This window comes from Peromyscus maniculatus, chromosome 8 (assembly GCF_049852395.1).
Source record: "Peromyscus maniculatus bairdii isolate BWxNUB_F1_BW_parent chromosome 8, HU_Pman_BW_mat_3.1, whole genome shotgun sequence".
Lineage (NCBI taxonomy): Eukaryota > Metazoa > Chordata > Mammalia > Rodentia > Cricetidae > Peromyscus > Peromyscus maniculatus.
Genome location: NC_134859.1, coordinates 52178828 through 52198432, shown reverse-complemented (window position 1 = coordinate 52198432; position 19605 = coordinate 52178828). Strand labels below are relative to the sequence as shown.

The following is a 19605-nucleotide window of genomic DNA, read 5'->3' as shown; positions in this document are numbered from 1 at the left end:
TGAATCCCAAAGCATGTAGCTCTCTGTGTCTTTCTTGACTTGGTGCGGATGTTTTCAAGGATCATCCTTGTGGAAGTGGGCATCGGCTCTGTTCCCTTCTCTTGGGTAGCTGAGTTCTATTGTGTGCCCACACCCCATTTTGTTCACCCATTTGTTGGTTGATGGGCATGGAGCTCTGGCCTTGGGGATGGTGCTGCTATGTGTGTGAGCGCCCAGGTTTCCGTGTGCACACGGGCTTTCAGTTTTCTTGGGCACAAAACAAGAAGGGGAACACGGGATTAGCACCCCCACATTTCTCTCGGATGCTGCGGTATCTGGGCCATTCGCTGTTGATTGCTAGCTCCAGCTGACAACCAATGGGGTACAGCATCACATTCTTTACTAAGTAATTCAAAATAACTTGACTTAGGATAGAGCGAAGAACAGTCTGCCCCTTTGTCTTCCGACGTCAGCATATTGGCATTTTGAATGGCTTTGCATTCACTCAGTCCCTACCATAAACAAGAGATTATTTGGTTTTAACAATCTGGTGGAAAATGAGGGGTGTACTATGTACTTCAGTGTTACCTAAACAATACAAATTAAAATGGACGCTGGGGAAGAGAAAACAAAGGCCACAGTGAGGCAGATTAATAGTATGCTTTCTAGTCCAACAGCTTTCCACCATGAAGCCATTAAAAAAATAGGGGGAGTGGATTGGGGGAGAAAGGAGAGATGAGGGGGCAGCTGGGGGGGGGCTGGAGGGAGGGGAAACTATGGTTGGGATGTGTTGTATGAGAGAAGAATATATTTTCAATTAAGAAAATAATGAAGCCAAAACAAGGGCTATCCGTGTGTGTGTGTGTGTGTGTGTGTGTGTGTGTGTGTGTGTGTGTTTGCACATGCTCCTGCACACAAGAGCACAATGCACAATTTAATCAACTGAATGTGCCAAATGAAAACATGGCTCTAGTCTCACTTTGTGTAATGCAGATGGACAGAAAAAAGACTGGTGGTTTGGGGTACAGATGCTTCTCTGGGCAGCTTTCATTGAGAGGGAGCTGTCAGGGCCATCCTATCTAGAGTTGGGAAAGCATCCAATTACTTTGAACAAAGTGAAGCTCAAAAGAACGGTTTTCACAATGACTAGTTTTGTGGAAATCCTACCTAGAAACTCATTAGTTCTTAGTGTAATAAAGTTGAATGAGACTCCACTCACTTAAAAGAAAATTAAAATAAGAAATCAAGAAAACTACTGACTATCTGGCAAACGAACACAAAAGCTCAAACCCTGGCTTATATCCATGCCAAGTCTCACTCACAAACAAAATAAAACATTTAGAGACACCAATTCTTTGTCAAAAAGAGGATAGAAACAAGTTCCAGCTTGCCTGGGTTTTACTTGATGCTTCCTTCATAGGACAGGTAGAGGTCCTATGTCATTTCCGTTGACCGTCTTCATCTAAGAACCTGTGAACTCACTTATCCTCATACCGAATTTGCTCACTCCCACCCATGCCCCCCACTTGTGAGCGCTGAAGCCTAGGCGTTCAGTTATGACCTGACTACAGGGCCTGGTGACTTTGGGCAGAGGCTCCTAGTACATGGAGGGCCCCATTTCTGGATATGTAAAGTTGATGGACTCTGTTAGGCCAGGGATCATCTTTTCTGCAGTGAAGAGTTTGGGCTTTGCTGGTCATACAGGGAGCACAGGGACATACATGGCTGTGTTCCGATAAAATGTGAAGTGAATTTGGTTCAAGGGTTATGTCAGATGACCTGGAAGATCTTCCCTGTCAGGGGTAGTGAGTAAAGTCATCAGCCACTGAACCCTCCCTCCCTGTGAGTGACAAGGATGCAGGATGCACCATGGCACTCCATTTTAAGGTTGTCTCTACATAGAGACATTGATGTTAGAGTCCTGCTCACATTTCTATCAACGGGACTCCTGTTCATCTAGGACTTCATCTTGGAAATAGAAGTATCAGTGTGGAAGGGGCGGAGTCAGGCTTTCTGATAGACTGTTTGGAGTCAGGTGGTCTAATAGTTCTCCAAGCAGGGGTGGAGTATTGGGTGGGTGAGGGGATGGACTCTGGCCAATGGGAAATGGGAGATTTCCAAAGACAACCTTGCAAAAGAAGTCAACAGACCATCTCAATGGCTGCTGCCCAATCTGCATTTCACTGCCAGACACTGAACTGTATGGTGTGACATCTTCCCTGGCGTTCCTCTTACTCTCTGGCTCATCCCTCGCTGCTCTGGGCTCACTATCTCCTAATAAGGTCTTAGCGCTTAATCCTTTCCTCAGGCTCTGCTTTCTAGAAAAATAGGCCTAAGACATTACCTCAAATTATTCTCTTTCTTTGGGGATGAAAGACATAGATAAAATAAATGGAATGACCTGGTTTAATGCATACAAAGATTAGTAAAATATGCTGTAAAACAGTGACTCATACATTACACAGAACCCATCCTGGCTTTCCATGCTAGTTTCAAATCTCTCCCTGTTCCTCGAATGGTAACATACATATCAAACAATATCAAAAAGGCCAGCTAAGTGATGTAGCTTCTAATAATAAAGGGACCCAATGCCGAAGGGCCAGGTCTCTTAGAACAGTTAGCTGATGTTCAAGAGGCTCTGTTACTTGCAGCCTAGACATGGAACCGCAGTCTCCAAGGTGATGGTGCTAAGAGGTAGAAATTTGAGGGGCGGTGAGATCATGAGAGCCCCCACTCACTTGGGATCCATGTTCTTATAAAAGAGGCCCGTGGGAGCTTGCTCACCCTTTCTTCTCTGTGAGTGCATCGAGAGAGTCCATCTCTAGCAACCAGAGGGCAGGCTGCCACTGGACCCTTGATCTGCAGGCACTTGTACTCCCCAGCCTTCAGAATTTCCATTGTTTTCAAGCCACCTACCTTTTGCCCTTTCATTAAATTGGTCTAACATAGAACCTTAACACTAACTCGGGCCCCTGAATGAAGAGAGTAGGCTTTTGACAACAGCTCACCAGCCATAAATCACAATATATGCCCTGCCCAGTTTTAGTTCCACTCCACTATGGGGGAGCACAGACCATGTTCCTAGATGATGCAAGAGGACCATTTTCCTGCCACTGAAGTCCCTGACCTCCCTGGGCTGCACTCAGGGCCACTCTGCATGATGAAATGCCCTGGAGAGGCAGAACTGTGGGGAAAGGAAGGGGATGGGACTTCTGGAGTTCACGACTTACACATGCCCTGCTGCAGTGACTGGGGAGTCTATTTAAAACCAGCAAGAGGACTACCATAACTTACCCATTGAAACTTCCTGCTGGGCATCTGGCTCATTCACTATCACCATTCACTAAATAATCTGCGTCTCCCCAGGGATTGACATGGTCCACCTATTGTAAACATGATCTGTATTTCTGTCTGTGCCTGGCTTCCCCTCACTTCACGATCTTTGCTTCCTTGCGTGTTACAACACTACCGTGCACGGATTCATTCCTCCTATCTCTGCCAGTTTCTCTCTGTCTCTGAGGTGCCCTCCTTAACTCTGTATTCAGAGCTTTCTTCTGCAGGCTTGCACGGAGTGATGTGTCTGAACCTCTGTTCTAAAGAAATGCACATTCTAGACCGCCCCACTCAGCTGTGCGTGTTGGTCACTGCACAGTGGTGGCTAGTAGGGGCGGAAGCCACTCTGCTCTCTGCAAGCTGGGCCATGCACCCACATGGTTCTCTCTGCACTTCTATCACCGGTGGCACGTATGCACCTTTGAGCCACAGATCTATGTGCTGGCCATCTCTTTGTGAGGACGCAGCAGCAAGGAACCAACCACGCAGCACCGATTCACCTCCTTCCTTCTGGCTGGCTTCTGGGTGTCTCCCACTCTCACCTTATGATTGCCGCACAAGGCAGAAAGCCAGGAAGCAGGCAAGCTCCCTGCCACTGGCCTGCCGCATCCTGTCTGACAGAGTTCAGCCCCCACCTCCCTTTCAGGCCACCTCCGTAGACTGTGCTGACCTCATTATTTCATTTTTCATTTAGGCTTGTCTACTCCGTGCTCCCTGCTCCCAAATCCTTCACTACTGCATGAGAAGTCTTGCTGTCAGGTTGCGATGCGGTCCTGCCACTGTTTGGAAACTTTCCACGGCTTGCCACTGCCCACTGGGTGAAGAGTCATGTTACACCCTGGCTTTCCCTCACCTCTGTGTTCCTGCCACTGCCGACCCTGTCCACCTGCCTTCCTCCTGCTGCCTCGCTCTCTGCTTGGGCTACAGCCTTGGTCAGATGCCTCTGTCATGGGCCCCTCCTTAGAGTCCTTGCACTCCCCACATGCAAGTGCCTGTAATGCTTGTAGGTGTTTGCCTGTCTCTCTGACCCCTTTGGAGCTACAGTCTCCGAGAGCAGAGCCTGGGTCTCATTTGGTTTTGTATACCCACGGCCTGACCCGGTGGCAAGCAGGGCGCAGACCTTCATCCATGAAATCCTAAATGGATGTGAAAGCAAGCAGATTATCAGGGGACACCAATGTAAATGAGGCTTTGCACAGAATAGTTATTATGCCCAGGCGCCCTCTGGGGGAAGACAGATTAGGGACTAAGGGGCAGGGGGAAATCTAGGCGACTCTCAGGATCCTTGGGTTCTGCACAGGTGGCTTCTACCAGTCACAAAGGGCTGAGATACTCAGAGGGGAGACAGCTGCATATTCTCTGAATGTACACAGGCATTTTTTCTTGTCACTGTTCCCTGAACAATACAGAGAAACAACTATTTACATAGCATTGACGTTGAATTGGTCTTATATATAACTAGAAATGACTTCAAGTCCGCGGAAAGGTGGGCAGAGGTTCTGTCAAACACTACACCTTCTTCTATAAAGGACAGGGGCATCTGTGGGGTTCATTTCATTTTGTTTTTTAATTATGGATCTTGAATGTCACCTTGAGGGGCATCTGCATTTGAAAATTATCCTCTTCGAAGATGCAAAGAGTGTACTCAGTGGCTCTCAGCAGCGGGTAGTGGACCCGATGTGTCCATGACCTGCCACCTGGACAGATGGAGGGGTTGGCATGAAGCATGAAAGTTGGGACAGAAAGGGGAGTCCAGCAGTGAGGGTACCAACTCAGAGGCCCCAGAAGTCAGGATGTGAGACAGAGGCAAGGATGCAAACAAGGATCGCTTCTGCTATAGACAGGCAGGTGGCCCCCAAACAGGCAGGGATGAGAGGAAACCCCAATCAGACCAATACTGGGAAGGAAAGACAAAGCTGCTTGCCTCTTCTCTTGACCCTGTAGTAATCCTTAAGGACTCTCAGGACTGCTGGGAAAGGCATTTCCCATTCTGCCTCTTCCTGGCCCTTTCTACCTCCAGGGACATCCTGGGCCCCACAGGCTCTCTGTGACACTATCTTCAAATACCTCAGACCTCTTCACAGCCCTTCTCATGGGTAATCAAGCAAGTATTCACTTAAAATCTGCTTCCAGGGCTACCGGTATAGCACACTGATACAGTATTTGCCTAGAACATGGGGTTCATTCCCCAGCAACATTCACAGACATCCCTCCAGTACTCCCACACATGCACACAAAGCTTTAAGATCTGTTCCCACTATGAGCAGATAAGCAATTTAGGGGCAAGGCCATTCTTCATGGTACATATTTGAGGCTCAATAAATATATGTTGAATTGAACAGAAAAACAATGCATACAGCAATTACCTAATGAGTGAGCAAAGCTGACCAGCATCCAGAATGCAAGACCAAGGAGTTAGGATTACTAAGTAAGAGAGAAAGGGGGAGGGACCATTCCTACTGGACCCACCAGACAACCTAGCAAATCAGCCCACCCTATTACCACAAGGCTGGTGAACTTATGAACCAAAATTCTGTAGTTTTGAATGTTCAAAAATAAAAACAATGTGATTTCAAAATGTAAATTACCTGCAATTCATATTCCAGTGTCCAAACCTAAATGTCCTCTCCCTTTTTGCTATACACAAAGTTTTATTAGACTGTAGCTGTGCTCACTAGTTTACATACTGTCTACATTACTATTCATGCTACAGTGATAAAGTTAAGTAGCTGTGACAGAGACCATGACCCTCCAAATCTAAACTATTTACTGCCTGGTCTGTTAGAGAATCAGCTTGTCAATCTGAGGAGCACTCAGCATCCCACAACCCCAAGGAAGCTCCGACCTACTGGTGTATGAAAAGTCAGAACCCCAGAAGAGAGCTTCCAGACACTGTTGATATAAAATATCGCTACATTTCCATTCCTAAGTAGAGTAGTACTTAAACTAATGGCGGCACATTCCTAATACACAGCGATTAAAAGGAATGAGTTAGATGGAAATATTCAAAATATAGAACAATGTCCACAATAAATCGTTGTCATGATTTAAAGGATAGGATGGATAACATTTGTAATTTATTTTTAAAACATCAGCATGCCTATGCTTAGAAGATAGAGAATACAAATGCCTCAAAGGATATATCTGATAAATAGCTCTGGGAAATGCGACTGAGGATTTTCAATGTTGATTTGAATCCCATTTTTATTTATTGGCTTTTTAACCCTGAGAATATACTATTCTTTTGCTGAGGGGTGTGTGTGTGTGTGTGTGTGTGTGTGTGTGTGTGTGTGTGTGACACACACACACACAGAGAGAGAGAGAGAGAGAGAGAGAGAGAGAGAGAGAGAGAGAGAGAGAGAGAGAGAGAGAGACTCTAGAAAGGCATGTTCTCTATTCCTTTTTGCAACAGACTGGCTAATTTGAGACAAGAACAAATCCACCTAAATTCTTGCTCTTGAGCTCATCCCGTCCAAACTCTGCACTGCACAGATGGAGATCTGTGTGCAGACACCCACTCCCCTGGGGAACCGCACTGAAGCAGCCGCTCCCCAGGAGGAAGCGCATTCAAGCAACCTGCATGCACCTCTGAAACATCCAGGCTCCCTGAGCAGGGCAAAGCTGCTCAAGGGTTTGTTTTGAGGAAGTGTGAGATTAGAACAGTTAAAAACAGCCCCACTTCCCTTTTCCTAGAAACCCTGGCCACCTATCTTCAAGGGGAACACCCTGCTGAGTCTGCAGGTTAGGGTGCTTGTGGTATGCACAAGCCAACTATCCAAAGTAGCAGCTGTCAGCTTCTCTGTGTCCCCCTCTAGATAAGCAATTTAGGGGCAAGGCCATTCTTCATGGTACATATTTGAGGCTTAATAAATGTGTGTTGAATTGAACAGAAAAACAATGCATATAACAATTACCTAATGAGAGAGTAAAGCTGACCGGCATCCAGAATGCTGGCTGTCCCCTCACTGGGACCCCTCCTCTTAGTGCAGCTCAAAATCATTAATCGTGTTAATAACCTCCCTGTCCCAGGTGACAAGATAGAGCAATGGAGTCAGATGGGCACAGAAGACAGAAGCGATGCCAATATTGGAACCAACAGGTAGACGGCCACATTCTGCCTTGGCACACGTGTCTGCAATGCCCACCAAGTCTAATTTCCCTTCTGTTGCATCTCTTGGTTCTGTTGGTGTTCTTGAGGTACAGTCCTTGGGGATATAGGAGTTCAAGACTTCTCAGCTGGCTTGCCTTATACTTCTGCCCTCAACCCGAACAGTGTCCTGCTTAACGTGTGCCAAGACTAGCTGTACAGCACAGCATTGTAGAACCATCTCCACATTTGGCATCCTGGAGTCATTTGGGAGGTCCAGGAAAATGTAACTCTTTGGAGCATGGAGCTCCAGTCCCATTCAGCTCCGAGGTATGTGGGGAGTAGCCGGGTGGCTGAATATAGCCTTCTAATCCTAGCACCTGGGAGGTTGTCAGAGGAGAACTAGCATGCGTTCAAGAGCAGCCTGGGCTACATGGTGAATTCCAAGCCAGCCTAGCCTACCGAATGAGACCCTGTTTCAAAAGAACGAGGAGAGAAGAGAAGAGAAGAGAAGAGAAGAGAAGAGAAGAGAAGAGAAGAGAAGAGAAGAGAAGAGAAGAGAAGAGAAGAGAGGAGAGAAGGGGGCAGGGAGAAAGGAAAGAGTATGGAGAAGATAGAGGTGGAAGGCAGAGACTCTGTGCTAAGAGAGAGGATGAATGGTCCACACATAGCCCCACCATTTCCAAATGGACAATCCACAAAACAGCCAGTGAGATACTTCGGTCGAGAAAAGGGTGTTACAGTAAAATCAGGGAGAGAATTTACAGCCTCTGAATCTTCAGTTCCGTTAGAACAGTTCCTAGACAATATAGATTACACTGACCTGTTGAACTAGCCTCTGAGGTCATTTCTGAACCGTTCAGTCCTAGATCCTAAGGTTGAGTTCCATGAAGGTGGATGTGAGGTGTCAGGGATGGGGGGAATCTTGAAGTACAGCTGTCCCCTGAAGCAGCTTCCAGAACGCAGATCCAGGCCCCAACACCCAGCCCCAGGGATGAGCAGGACTATGCTGTAGCCCCCTGGGATATGGTAAACAGTTCTAGAACCGGAGGGGTAAGATGCCAGGCTACCTTTCCTCGAGTCAGATTTAACAAGAAAGGCCCCCAAACCAGAGGGTGCAGAGTGGGGGAGAAAAGCACCCCTAGGAGGAGGCGGACATCTGAGGGCTAGAAAAGGCTGTTCCGGAGTGGGACTCACCATTGGTAGTCGTGTTGACATAGTAACGGCGGCCCTGAGGGGACAAGTAGCTGTGCCAGCCAGGTGGAAGGATGACCGTCTGGCTCTCTTCTCCCGGCGGAGGGGGGACCATCCCAGGCTTCTGTTGGAGAGGAAGGAAAGGATCAGACAGACTTGCCATTTTCACAACTGCCTCGTGAACCACAAGATCACACTGGGATCTCTCATCTGGGGTAGCCTGACCTGCAGGCCTCTCTCGGGGCAGGTGACAGGCAGTCTGAGGTGCCCCTCACAGAAGGCACGGCCCCACCCAGAGCTGACAGAATTGCTGACCTTCTTCCCTCTCAGACCCTGAGAAAAAGCTCAATCACGGGATGCTGTGCTTCCCTGGGGCCCCGTCACTTCACGCGCCCCTCTGTGGACTGTGCAATCTATACCCGCTGTGGACTGTGCAGTCTACACCCACGGCGGGCTGTGCAGTCTACACTCCGCAGGACCACTGAGTACCGCAGCCGACACAGCCCCAGGCCTGCTGTGCAAACCTAGCAGAAGTAATTAATGCAAGCTGCGGCAGGACGAGGTGTAAACCGTTCTATAATAACGTTGAGAGTCTGTGAGAGCTGGGTCGGGGTTTCTCTCTCCAAGTGTCCTGTCGCTGTGGCAAAGGGAACCGGGGATTTTAAGACAAAGCAAGGCACCGGAAGCTTGATTCTTGTGACTGTGCAAAGTGACATTTGTCTTAAGAAACAGAAGACTATGTAAGACGGAGCATTAGGCGGAAGGCGGGCACACACTGTAACTGTGTCTGTGATCCCTCAGTGGTGGGCTTAGAGGCAATTTTTATCTTTCTTTTCTCTTACTTATCTTTCCCGTGTAAATCTCCAATAAACACAAAAATAAAGGTTCTCAGCTAAAGAACATTTAAAAATAAAGACAGAGGATCCAAATTAGCCCACACAATTGCTGTGCCTTTTGGAGAAGGTAAATTGATAAAAATCAGAATTGCAGCTACAGAAGGCCAAGAGTTTCTCAGAAAAACCTGTTTAGAAATACAAAGGGCCACCAGCTCCTCAGTGCCCTTGGTGTTCCCTGCCATACCCACAGGAGTGGCTCTTTGGGTCCTCGATGACCAATATTTAGAAAAAACGGGATAATGGTTGAAACCAGAGCAATGAAGTGTGTGCTCTGATGCCCCTCTCCAGCCAGCCCAGAGAGAGCTTTGTCTCAGCTTCTTGTGGTGGCCTTTGTACCATAAGAGGAATGAGCAAATCCCAGGTGCTGCTGGGAGTAAACATGGCCTCCCTCAGGCCTCTGTGTGGCCCTGGTGCATGTCATGAATTCTCACAACTGTTCTCTGTGCTCAGATGCTTGTGTCTCCTGCACAGGCACCTCCTGAACCACAGCACCGCTTTGATTTTGCATGGAAGACTGTGCTCTAGACAGGCGATGGCGAGGTACACAGTAGCCAGGCTGAAAGTAGTACACTGTCCTCCTCGCCGCCACTGTAGACTATATGCTAAGCACCAATGAACCCGGGAGCAAGAGAGACTGGCCCCAAACACCAACCACTCTAACTTCTCTTGGCCTGGAAGATGGCCAGAATACAGGCAATACAAATAGTATAATGATGAGCAAAGTGTGAGTGAGGAGCAGGGTGTGATGATGCGGGCCTGTGATTCCAGCACTCAGGAGGATGAGGTGGGGACAATCATGAGTCTGCGGCCAGTCTAGGCTACTATATAGGAAGACCCTGTCTCAGAAAACCAAGGGTTAATGAATGAGAAGAAGGAAAAAAGAAGAAAGCAAGGGAGGTATGGAGGAGGGAAGAGGGGAGAGAGAGAGAATTGTGTACACACAGGACCTTGGGGACAATGTGGTAGCGGGGTGGGGAGTGGGAGGAGGGTGCTGAAGAGGAGTGCTTTGCTGGAGAGTCCTCTAGAACCAGAGGATGAGATGGCTGGTCATCTTTCCTTGAGCCTAACATCAAGGAGTACCACAGAGGGGTCCGTGGGAAGCGGTTGAAGTGGGTTGAGCAAGGCTCTGAAGCTCACAGGAGGGCATTGCCCAGAGAGGACCCTGGGACTCAGGGTGAACAGCTTCAGGCTCAAAGCCAACCCTACCTCAGTCACACGGCCACACTTGACCTCAGGCAAGTGACTTGGTCAGGCTATTTCCACAGCAATGAGACAAAAAGGTGCTAATGTGTTGGCCCAGGTGTGGAGCAAGCTGTGGGCTGTGGAGATCCACAGTAACTCACCCAGAAGCCAGAAGAGGGACCACCACCAAGAGATGGGGGGGATCTCACTGGAAGGGGAACAGGGATGAGCTCTCTGAGGCTCTGTCCCCTGAGAGATGAAGTCCAGGCAGACACACTGATCTCCCCTCCAACTGCCCCTTCACCATCTCTGAAATGTCACCCTCAATGGTTGTTCTCTGAGGCTTCTGGGGCCAAGACTATGGGAGAACACACTCGAAAGGGAGGCCAACACCCTCTGGGGCTGACTGATGTTGGAAGGCTGGTCAGGGAGTTCTGTGGGCCAGAGAGTGAGTGAACTGAGTCTTCGGATGCCCCAGAGCTCCAGCTTTGACGGAACTGGAAGCAGCCTGACCCTCTTCAGTTTCCTAGTCCCTTTCTCTTTAGAATGCTTCTGGTCCATCTATCTGTATAACCCAGTGAGCTCATAGGAAGCCTCAGTTTACACATGAGGATATGGGTGACTATGAAGGCACAGTGTCCTGAGGTCTCTCTTATCTAGGGAGTACAGGGACCTTTGGGGAGACACCACGGTACTGAGGCAGGGAGGGCACAAAATGGGCGGGAGGGCACCCACTGGCTGGGCCTAGTTCTTAATCTGGATGCCATGCTGTGCTGAGGGTGGTCTCCACACACGTGAACACACAGTCACGGTGGCCCTCCATGCTGGCCATCTGACTGCCTGGTCTTCATCTCCGGGGCCAGCTGCAGTCTTCTCACCCTTTTCTTTCTTAGGAAGAAGTCCTTCTCGCTAGCTCACCACCCACCCACAAGTCAGGAGTCCAAAGATGCTGGAGACCGCTGGGGAGACCTCTCCCCTCAGGACTGAAAACAAGCATCCCGACACGCTGTACATGAACATTCAGGGCAGAAGTATTCACAAGGACCAAACGTGGAGACAACACAAAGGACCATCCTTGAGGACATGAATGAAACATGGGATAGCCACCTGATGGAAAATTACTCAGAAATGAAAAGGAATAGGGTCCTTATTCTCACTACATCATGGCTGGGCCTTAAGAACATCATGAAAGAAGTCAGATGACAAGGACCACATGTGGCCTCATTCCATTACGTCCAGAGCAGGCAATGTTACAAAATAGGCTAGTGACTTCAGAGGGCTGTGGGCAGGAAGATAAGATGGATACAGGGTCTCTCTCTCTCTCTCTCTCTCTCTCTCTCTCTCTCTCTCTCTCTCTCTCTCTCTCTCTCTCTCTCTGTGTGTGTGTGTGTGTGTGTGTGTGTGTGTGTGTGTGTGTGTGAAAATGGTCTGAACTAGGAAGATGTCGTGGCTACACAACATACCGTGAGTGCATAAATGTTATGCATGGACAACTTTACATATTTTTTATCACAATAAAAAACTGTCTTTGAAGAACATACTGCAGGGCTGGAGAGATGGCTCAGAAGTTAACAGCACTTGCTGCTCTTGCAGAGGACCCAGGTTTGGTTCTCAGAACCCACAAGATGGCTCACAAAACAAACAAAAGCTACCTATAACTCCAGTTCCAGGGGGTCTGATGTCCTCTTCTGGGCTCCATGGGTATTGCATACATGTGATGCACAGACATACATATGCATACTCATATGCATAAACTAAAAATAAAACTTAAAAAAAAATGTAAAGGCAAAATTTTAACATCATTGCCTGCCACTCTGCATTTAAGAGTCCCAAGGCATCAGTGCTCCTCATTCTTACAGCCTCAGAGGGGCAGGAGCAGGTAGCCTTCTGGGGCAGCTGCCCACAGCCACCAAAAAGGCAGCATGCGGATGATCACCTAGTAATTAAGGACACCCTTGAATTTCTTCTCAAATTAGTTCTTTCCCTAGTTAAGTCTTTTGTCCCTGCTAACTAGTTTTATGCCACTTGACACACGCTAGGGCTCTTTGGGAGAGGGGACCTCAACTGAGAAAAATGCCCCCCCACTAGATTGGTCTGTGGGAAAGTCTGTGGTGCATTGCCTTGATTTATGATTGATGTGGGAGGGCCCAGCTCCCTGTGGGTTGTACTACCCCTGGGCTGGTTATCCTGGTTTTTATAAGCAAGCAGTCTGAGCATGCCATGAGGAGCAAGCCAGTAATCAGCACTCCTCCACGGCCTCTGCATCAGTTCCTACTTCTAGGTTCCTGCCCTGACTTCCCTTTATGATGGAGTGTGACCTGAGAGTTGTACACTGAAATAAACCCTTTTCCCCTCCGAGTTAATATTGCTCTTCATGTTTCATCACAGCAATAGAAATCTAACTGCGACACCTTCCTCCCCTGGCTCTTGTGGCCCCTCTCCTAAGCTCTCTTGGCTCTTTCCAATGGGAAGAAGAAGAAGAGCAGAGAGGTACCACAGTAGACAAGATCAGAGGGAGCAGAGCGGGCTGCTGGTGGAGAAGGTCCCTGCTAGGCAAGGCATTCTGAGTGTAGCTCACAGGATGCCTCTGGTGGAATTAGAAAACCCTGCCTTTGCCTCTGGAAGGAGCCATCCCCAGGCCAGAGTACAAAGCTGGCTTTCAGTCCTTCCCACTCTCCCCTCATCTGTTCAAGAAACAACATGCTTAAGTCTACATAGAAGTTCATCCTCTGAGGATATGAGGGAAGGTATCGGCCTTTTGTGCCTCCTCCAAATAGGGGTAAAGATCATTTGTGGTGTCACACTAGGCAGCACATTGTTTTTCTTAATTCTTGGGTGTGATATTACACTGTCTGACTACACACGGCATATCTGTTTATACATTGGTGCTCTGATGGACACCTGCATTGTTTTCATTTGGGCCAGTGTAGATAAGGGTGCTAGAAATACTTGTACCAACCCTACTTCATATGTAATATCAAGAAGTTTGGAGACCACCTCAAAATCCTTGTCCAAGTTAGATGCTCACACATTTGTAATCTTGGTACTCAGGAATCTGAGGCAGGAGAATCACCTGTTCAAGGCCAGTTTGAGATACACAGTGAGACTCTGCCTTCAAATACCAAAGACTGGGAATGTAGCTCAGTAGTACAGGGCTTGCTTAAGTGCGTTTATGAACCTGGGTCCAATCTCCACCATAGCATTGAAACAAACAGAAAAAAAGAAACCCAAAAGAGTCTTAGTCTAGTATGGGTCTCCAGAAAGATCTGAGCACAGGTCTGATTTCTATGTACCTATAAGGACTCCTACCCCTAAATATCTTTAGTACGCAAGGCATTGGGTCAAGTGCTTTATACATCTTTACAAAACATCTGTATTAAGGATGCTTTTATTCCTATTTTTCAAGTAAGGAATGTCACAGTCAGAGGTCTAATAATGTGCACAATGTCGTACAGATATTAAATGGTTAAACCAACTACTTTAAACTATTGCTTTTGGGCTGAGGGTATAGCTCATTGGCAGAGCATAGATTTAGTGTGCCCTGGGTTCAGTCCAAGCACACACACACACAAAATCACTCAGTCAGTCAATCAAACCAACCAACTAAAATTGGCTTGCTTCTAGAAAATTCTGTCCAGTTACCCAATGCCGTTACCTTCAGCCCATCTCCTGCCAGCAACCCACACTCATCTCCATGTCAGCACCTGTCCACCTGAGATGTGACTCCCACAAGGGAAATGACAGCTCAGGCCTGAAACTCTTACTTGTCTCACAGTCCCCAAAAGGAGCATATGCCTTCCCAGGAGATGCGCAAAAATATCACCACCCTCACCCAGGCGTCACGTTCATTCCCCGGCTGTCGGCTGACTTCCCCATCTCCTTATTTTAAACACAATCAAAAAAACATTCCTCCTAATCGTGGTCTGGCTCCCCTTGGAAAACAGCAAGCAAGCAATCAAGTAAAGGGACATCACCTAAAACTTGAAAAGAAGTGCCGCATCCAGACGCAGTGGTACACACCTGCAACCACAGCATTCAGGAGATTGAGACAGGAGGATGGTCACCTCAGTGTCAGCCTGGGCTACCTGGTGAGACTGAGGCCAGGCTAGGCTACATAGTGAGACTCTGTCTAAAGTAAACAAAACCCCAAAGGAAACATCTAAAAATCCATCATCAAACAAACAAACAAACAAAATGAAACCAAACAAAGCACACAATACCCAAACCAAAAAACAAGTGTGATCGGCTCAGCACATGCTAAACCGTCTGGTGTGTGAACATTCCTGGGCCAGGCTTTCCCCACCAGATCAAGGCAGTTTGCGCCCCGAGTCCTCCACTCACTACACTCCAGAGCTACTCTGATACCGCACCAGTGGGAGCAACTGAGAGAAACCATTGCCTCTGAAACAGAAACCAGGAGGAAAGCTAACATTTCAATAAACAGGATTTGTAAGAAGGCGGTGCTAAGCGGTACGGTTACTTATGAAAGAGAAGGATCCTATCACTGAACCCAAAACCCTTTCAGCAGACTATTTTAAGAAAGACTACAGCCTCCAGTAAGTTCCGACCCCTGCTACGAAGCTCCCCAGGGCCTCCTTCGCTCTTCACATCCAAGTTCATCCCGGGACATCATCTCCACCTGCGGGATGTTTCTCCACCTGCGGGATGTTTCTGGGAGCACCTCCCTCTTACCTCCTGAAGCAGTGAGGGAATGCTACCTGCAGGTGTTCACGGGTGGCCGCCAGACACTCGATTTAGCAGCAGATCAGAGAGTTTTAAGGTCCCCCCGTTTCTCGTCTTCTCACACCCCAAACCCAGCAGCAATGGGAGCTCTAAAGAAAGGCATATCCACAGGGCTCTGCACCCCCTCTCCCCCCCACACCCAGATCTATATATAACACCTCTGAAGTTGTCAGCCTAACGAGCCACTTTCTGGCAGACCCGTTGCCATGACAATGACTGCTAATGAGCCCAGTGCTGTGATTGGCACTGCTTGAAGGCTCCTCCACAAAGGACTTGCCAGCACATTCTTCCTTCCCCAACCATGTAGCCAGCTGGACATCCAGAAGCAGCCAGGACATGGCTGGGAGCAGCTTGAAGGATTCGGGCCCTAACAATTAGTTGATCGCGAGCACACTCTGAGTAATCCTAGACACAATGGTCTCTACTGCCATTTCTGTGCTCAGCAGGGGTCATGGTGGCAAAGAAACACTAGGAAGAGCCAGCCCCAACTGGGTCAGGTGTGTTGGTCACACCTGGATTTAATCTCGGTACCTGTAAGACTGAGGCAGGAGGATTGCCAGGAGTTCAAGGCCAGCCTGAGCTACATACTGAGACCCTTTCTCAAACAAAATTAGACGAACTGGGCTCTTCTTTTCTGCTGGACACCTGTTCATGGTAGGAGGACTCCCACACAGAGCCAGCTACCCATGATGTTCCATGCTTCAAGGATTGGTCTACAGGAATGCTGGGCATTCTCTCTTTGTCTCGCTGGTGAAGCCACTGGTTCTCCAGTCCTATCTATTCAGACATTGCAAATCACAGGAGCGGGCTATGGAGGTGGAGGGTATATCTGACAGAATGCACAGTGCATTCTGAAAGTGTCATTTTCATAGGCGTAGGCCGGACTCTGGTAGTGACTTCATGTTCTTCTGAAAAGCCAGCAATTCAGAGACTTGGCCAGGAGAAGGAGGCCAGAGAGATAACAGCCCTATATACGCAGAGAAACAAACTATAGATGTGATTCAGGAAGGCAGTGACACACTCCCCTTGTTCATAGTTTAGTCTCAGCACAGTGCCCAGAACATTGAATGAATGAACGAATGAATGAATGAATGAATGAAGGTTGGGAACTGAGCTTCAAACAGATCTGAGGCAGCCATTTCATCAAGGCAGGGGCAGAAGAATTGCACATTCAGGACTGCCCTCGGCGACACAGCAAGACCCTGTCTCAAACAAACAAAACAACAACCACAAAACAAAAGCAGAGTGGATGTTTAGCTGGGTGTTGTGGTACAAACCTGTTACTCCCATTGCTCTGGGATGGGGAGACAGGAAGATGCCTGAGTTCAAGGCCAGCCTGGGCTATATGTGGGACCTCTTTGTCAAAGAAAAACAAAAGAGCTTTCTAGCATATTATGGGCTAGAATTTTACATGCAGCAGCCAAGCTTTCTTTTTTGAGGAAAAATGACAGAAATAATAGTCTTCAACAGATAAGGACTCTCACTCAGAACATCACTCCTGTTTCCCCTATAGCAAAGGGCAAATTATCCTTCACTAGCCAGAGGGAGATGATTCCAGAACCCCCACAGATACCCAAAAACCCAGATGCCTGATCTTTTTGTCTAACTTTACATAGCATTTACACCATAACCTACATGCATCCCCCTGCATATGTTAATGAACCAGGCATGGTGGCTTATGCCTGTGATCCTAGCACTTGGGGGTTGGAGGCCAGAGTAGTGCTGGAGTCTCAGGCCTGGACTACAAAAGAGGTTCTGGGACATCCAGAACCACAGAGCAAGACCCTGTCTCAAAGAAAACAATCAGCGAAATGTGCCCTAAGTATTTCTTGAGAACATGCCACTGAAAACAATGGAAATGTGGTATAGTGACACACACTGCTTAGGGAATGGTGGCGATAAACTGTATGCATGTTCAGTAAAAGCACCATTTCCCTCCCAAATATTCCTAACGATCAGGTGTGGGAACCTGGGTATGTGGAACCCGTGGGCACAGAGTACTTAGAAGATGTTCTCCAATGTCAAAAGTTTAAGAGAAACTAATGGGAAGAAGGAGGAAGTCATAGTGAAAGGGACCTAGGTCGAACACTTGAAGCAACTGATAAAAAAAAAAAAGTATTAATAGGGCTGGGGAGATGGCTCAGTGGGTGTAGTGTGTGCTGTGCACACATAAGGACCCGAGGTCAGCTCCCTAGAGCTCACATCCAAGTCAAGAATAGCTGTTGCAGACCTGTAATTTCAGCACTTGGAGGAGACAGGCAGATCCCAGGGGCTAGCTAGCCAGCCAACCTGGCCAATCGGTGAGCTAAAGACCTAAAGACAAGGTGGAGAAACATCAGAATAAGGATACCTGGATGGATATCAGCCTCTGGCCTTCGCATATGCTTGCACAGGTGTGCACACCTGCATATGGCACACTTATAAAAAGGCCCAGGGAGATGGCTCAATCACTAACTGTGCTAATCATAAAAGTTTGACAACCCAAGTTTGATCCCAGGAGCCCACATAAAAAGTTGGATGTGGTGGCATGCATCCATAATCCCAGCATTTCTATGACGAGATGGGAGGCAGAGACAGGAGAATTGCCCAAAAGCTCATAGACCAGCGTGTTGGTCAGTTTTATAGCAACTTGACCCAAGTTAGAGCGATCTGGGGAGGACTCTCAATGGAGAAAATGCCTCTGTGAAACTGTCCATAGGCAGGCCTGCAGGGCATTTTCTTGATTGGCAATGAATGTGGGAGGGCCCATCTCACTGTGGGTGGGGCCACCCTTGGGCTGTTCATCCTAAGTAGTATAAAAAAGCAGACTTAGCAAGCCATGAGGAGCAAGCCAGTAAGCAGCACTCTGTCATGACCTCTGCATCAGGTCCTGCCTCCAGGTTCCTGCCTTGAGTTCTGCTCTGACTTCTCTTGATGATAGACCGTAAAGCAGAAAGATAACATGAAATAAACCCTTTCCTCCCCATGCTGCTTTTGGTTATGGCATTTTTATCATAGTAACAGAAACTCTAACCAAGCAACAGCCAGCCTGGAGTATGCAATGCAGTTCTGTGGCCAAGACAAGACACCCTGCCTCAACAAGGTGGAAGTCAAGAACTGACTCAGGAAATATGAAATCTGACCTCCCAAACACACCTGTACATATGCACTGCAACACACACACACACACACACACACACACACACACACACACACACACACACACACACACACACACACATACACACACACACTAAATATATGTATAATTATAAATTGTGTTACACAATTAAATTTGCAAATTGTTGTTTATATAGAGGGGGAAAACAAGTGACAAACAGTCTAAGTAATACCAGAAACTATCAAGAGGTGAGAGGAAACCAAAGTGAGGACCCTGTGGAGACAGAAGTAGGCTCTTGTCCTTCCTCCTATCTGCTCTGGTTTGTCCCCTAAAGTTTCATTCTCTGGAAACACAGCCCCCAGGGGAATGATGCTGAACAGTGGTGGGACCTTTAAGAGGTGCGGTGTAGTAGGAGGCCATCAGGTCTTTGGGAGGCACCATCCCTGTCTCCTGGGACTGGATTGGTTACCTTGGGATTGGATTGGTGTTTATAAAGAGCTCAGCTTTCTCAACCAGCTCTTGGTGCTTCTTTCATTGTGTGACAACTCTCTCTGTGTCTTTGACTCTCTGTCTCTGTCTGTCTCTCTATCACACACACACACACACACACACTCATCCTCCACATGATATCCTTCGTATTATGATTATCTAGCATAAGGCCTTATCAGAAGCTAATGCCAGCGCTGTACTTCCAGATCTCCAAAACTGTGACCTAGATAAACCTTGCTCTGTTTTCTTTATTCAGAACCAGTTACAACACAAAATTAACTAAACTGGTTTCCTTAAAAAAAAAATTCTCCTTCTGAGACATAGTGGTACACATCTGGAATCCTAGTACTTGGCAGGAGCACCGTAAGTTCAAAGCTAGCCAAGAGGATGGCTAAGCTACACAGTGCACCCGTCTCAAACAACCCTCTGTATTCTCCAGTTTCCTCCTGCGAAGCCCGACACTGCCCACTTGGCTCCCTCTCTCAATGCCTCTGGTATTCGGTGTCTGGTTGTCTCCTTCCTGAAAACCAAGCATCCAAACAACAGGGTGGACAGCACAGTCTCTACAGGGGATTCTGAGTCCAGGTGTCCACTGAGGTTGG

At 47.8% G+C, this 19605-nt stretch overlaps 1 protein-coding gene across 17 annotated transcripts in view; it reads right to left on the bottom strand.

Annotated features, from left to right (window-relative positions):
- The window catches only part of Gas7 (growth arrest specific 7), a 244088-nt gene that overhangs the window by 83713 nt on the left and 140770 nt on the right, over positions 1-19605 (bottom strand). For 16 of the 17 annotated variants that reach the window (XM_015992369.3, XM_015992375.3, XM_042282231.2 and 13 more), the window contains exon 2: positions 8597-8717. In XM_015992369.3, the coding sequence (XP_015847855.1) occupies positions 8597-8717 (121 nt within the window). Of the gene's footprint in view, positions 1-8596; positions 8718-15363; positions 15490-19605 lie in introns of those variants that run through there. The other variant, XM_015992371.3, reaches the window with a different exon arrangement.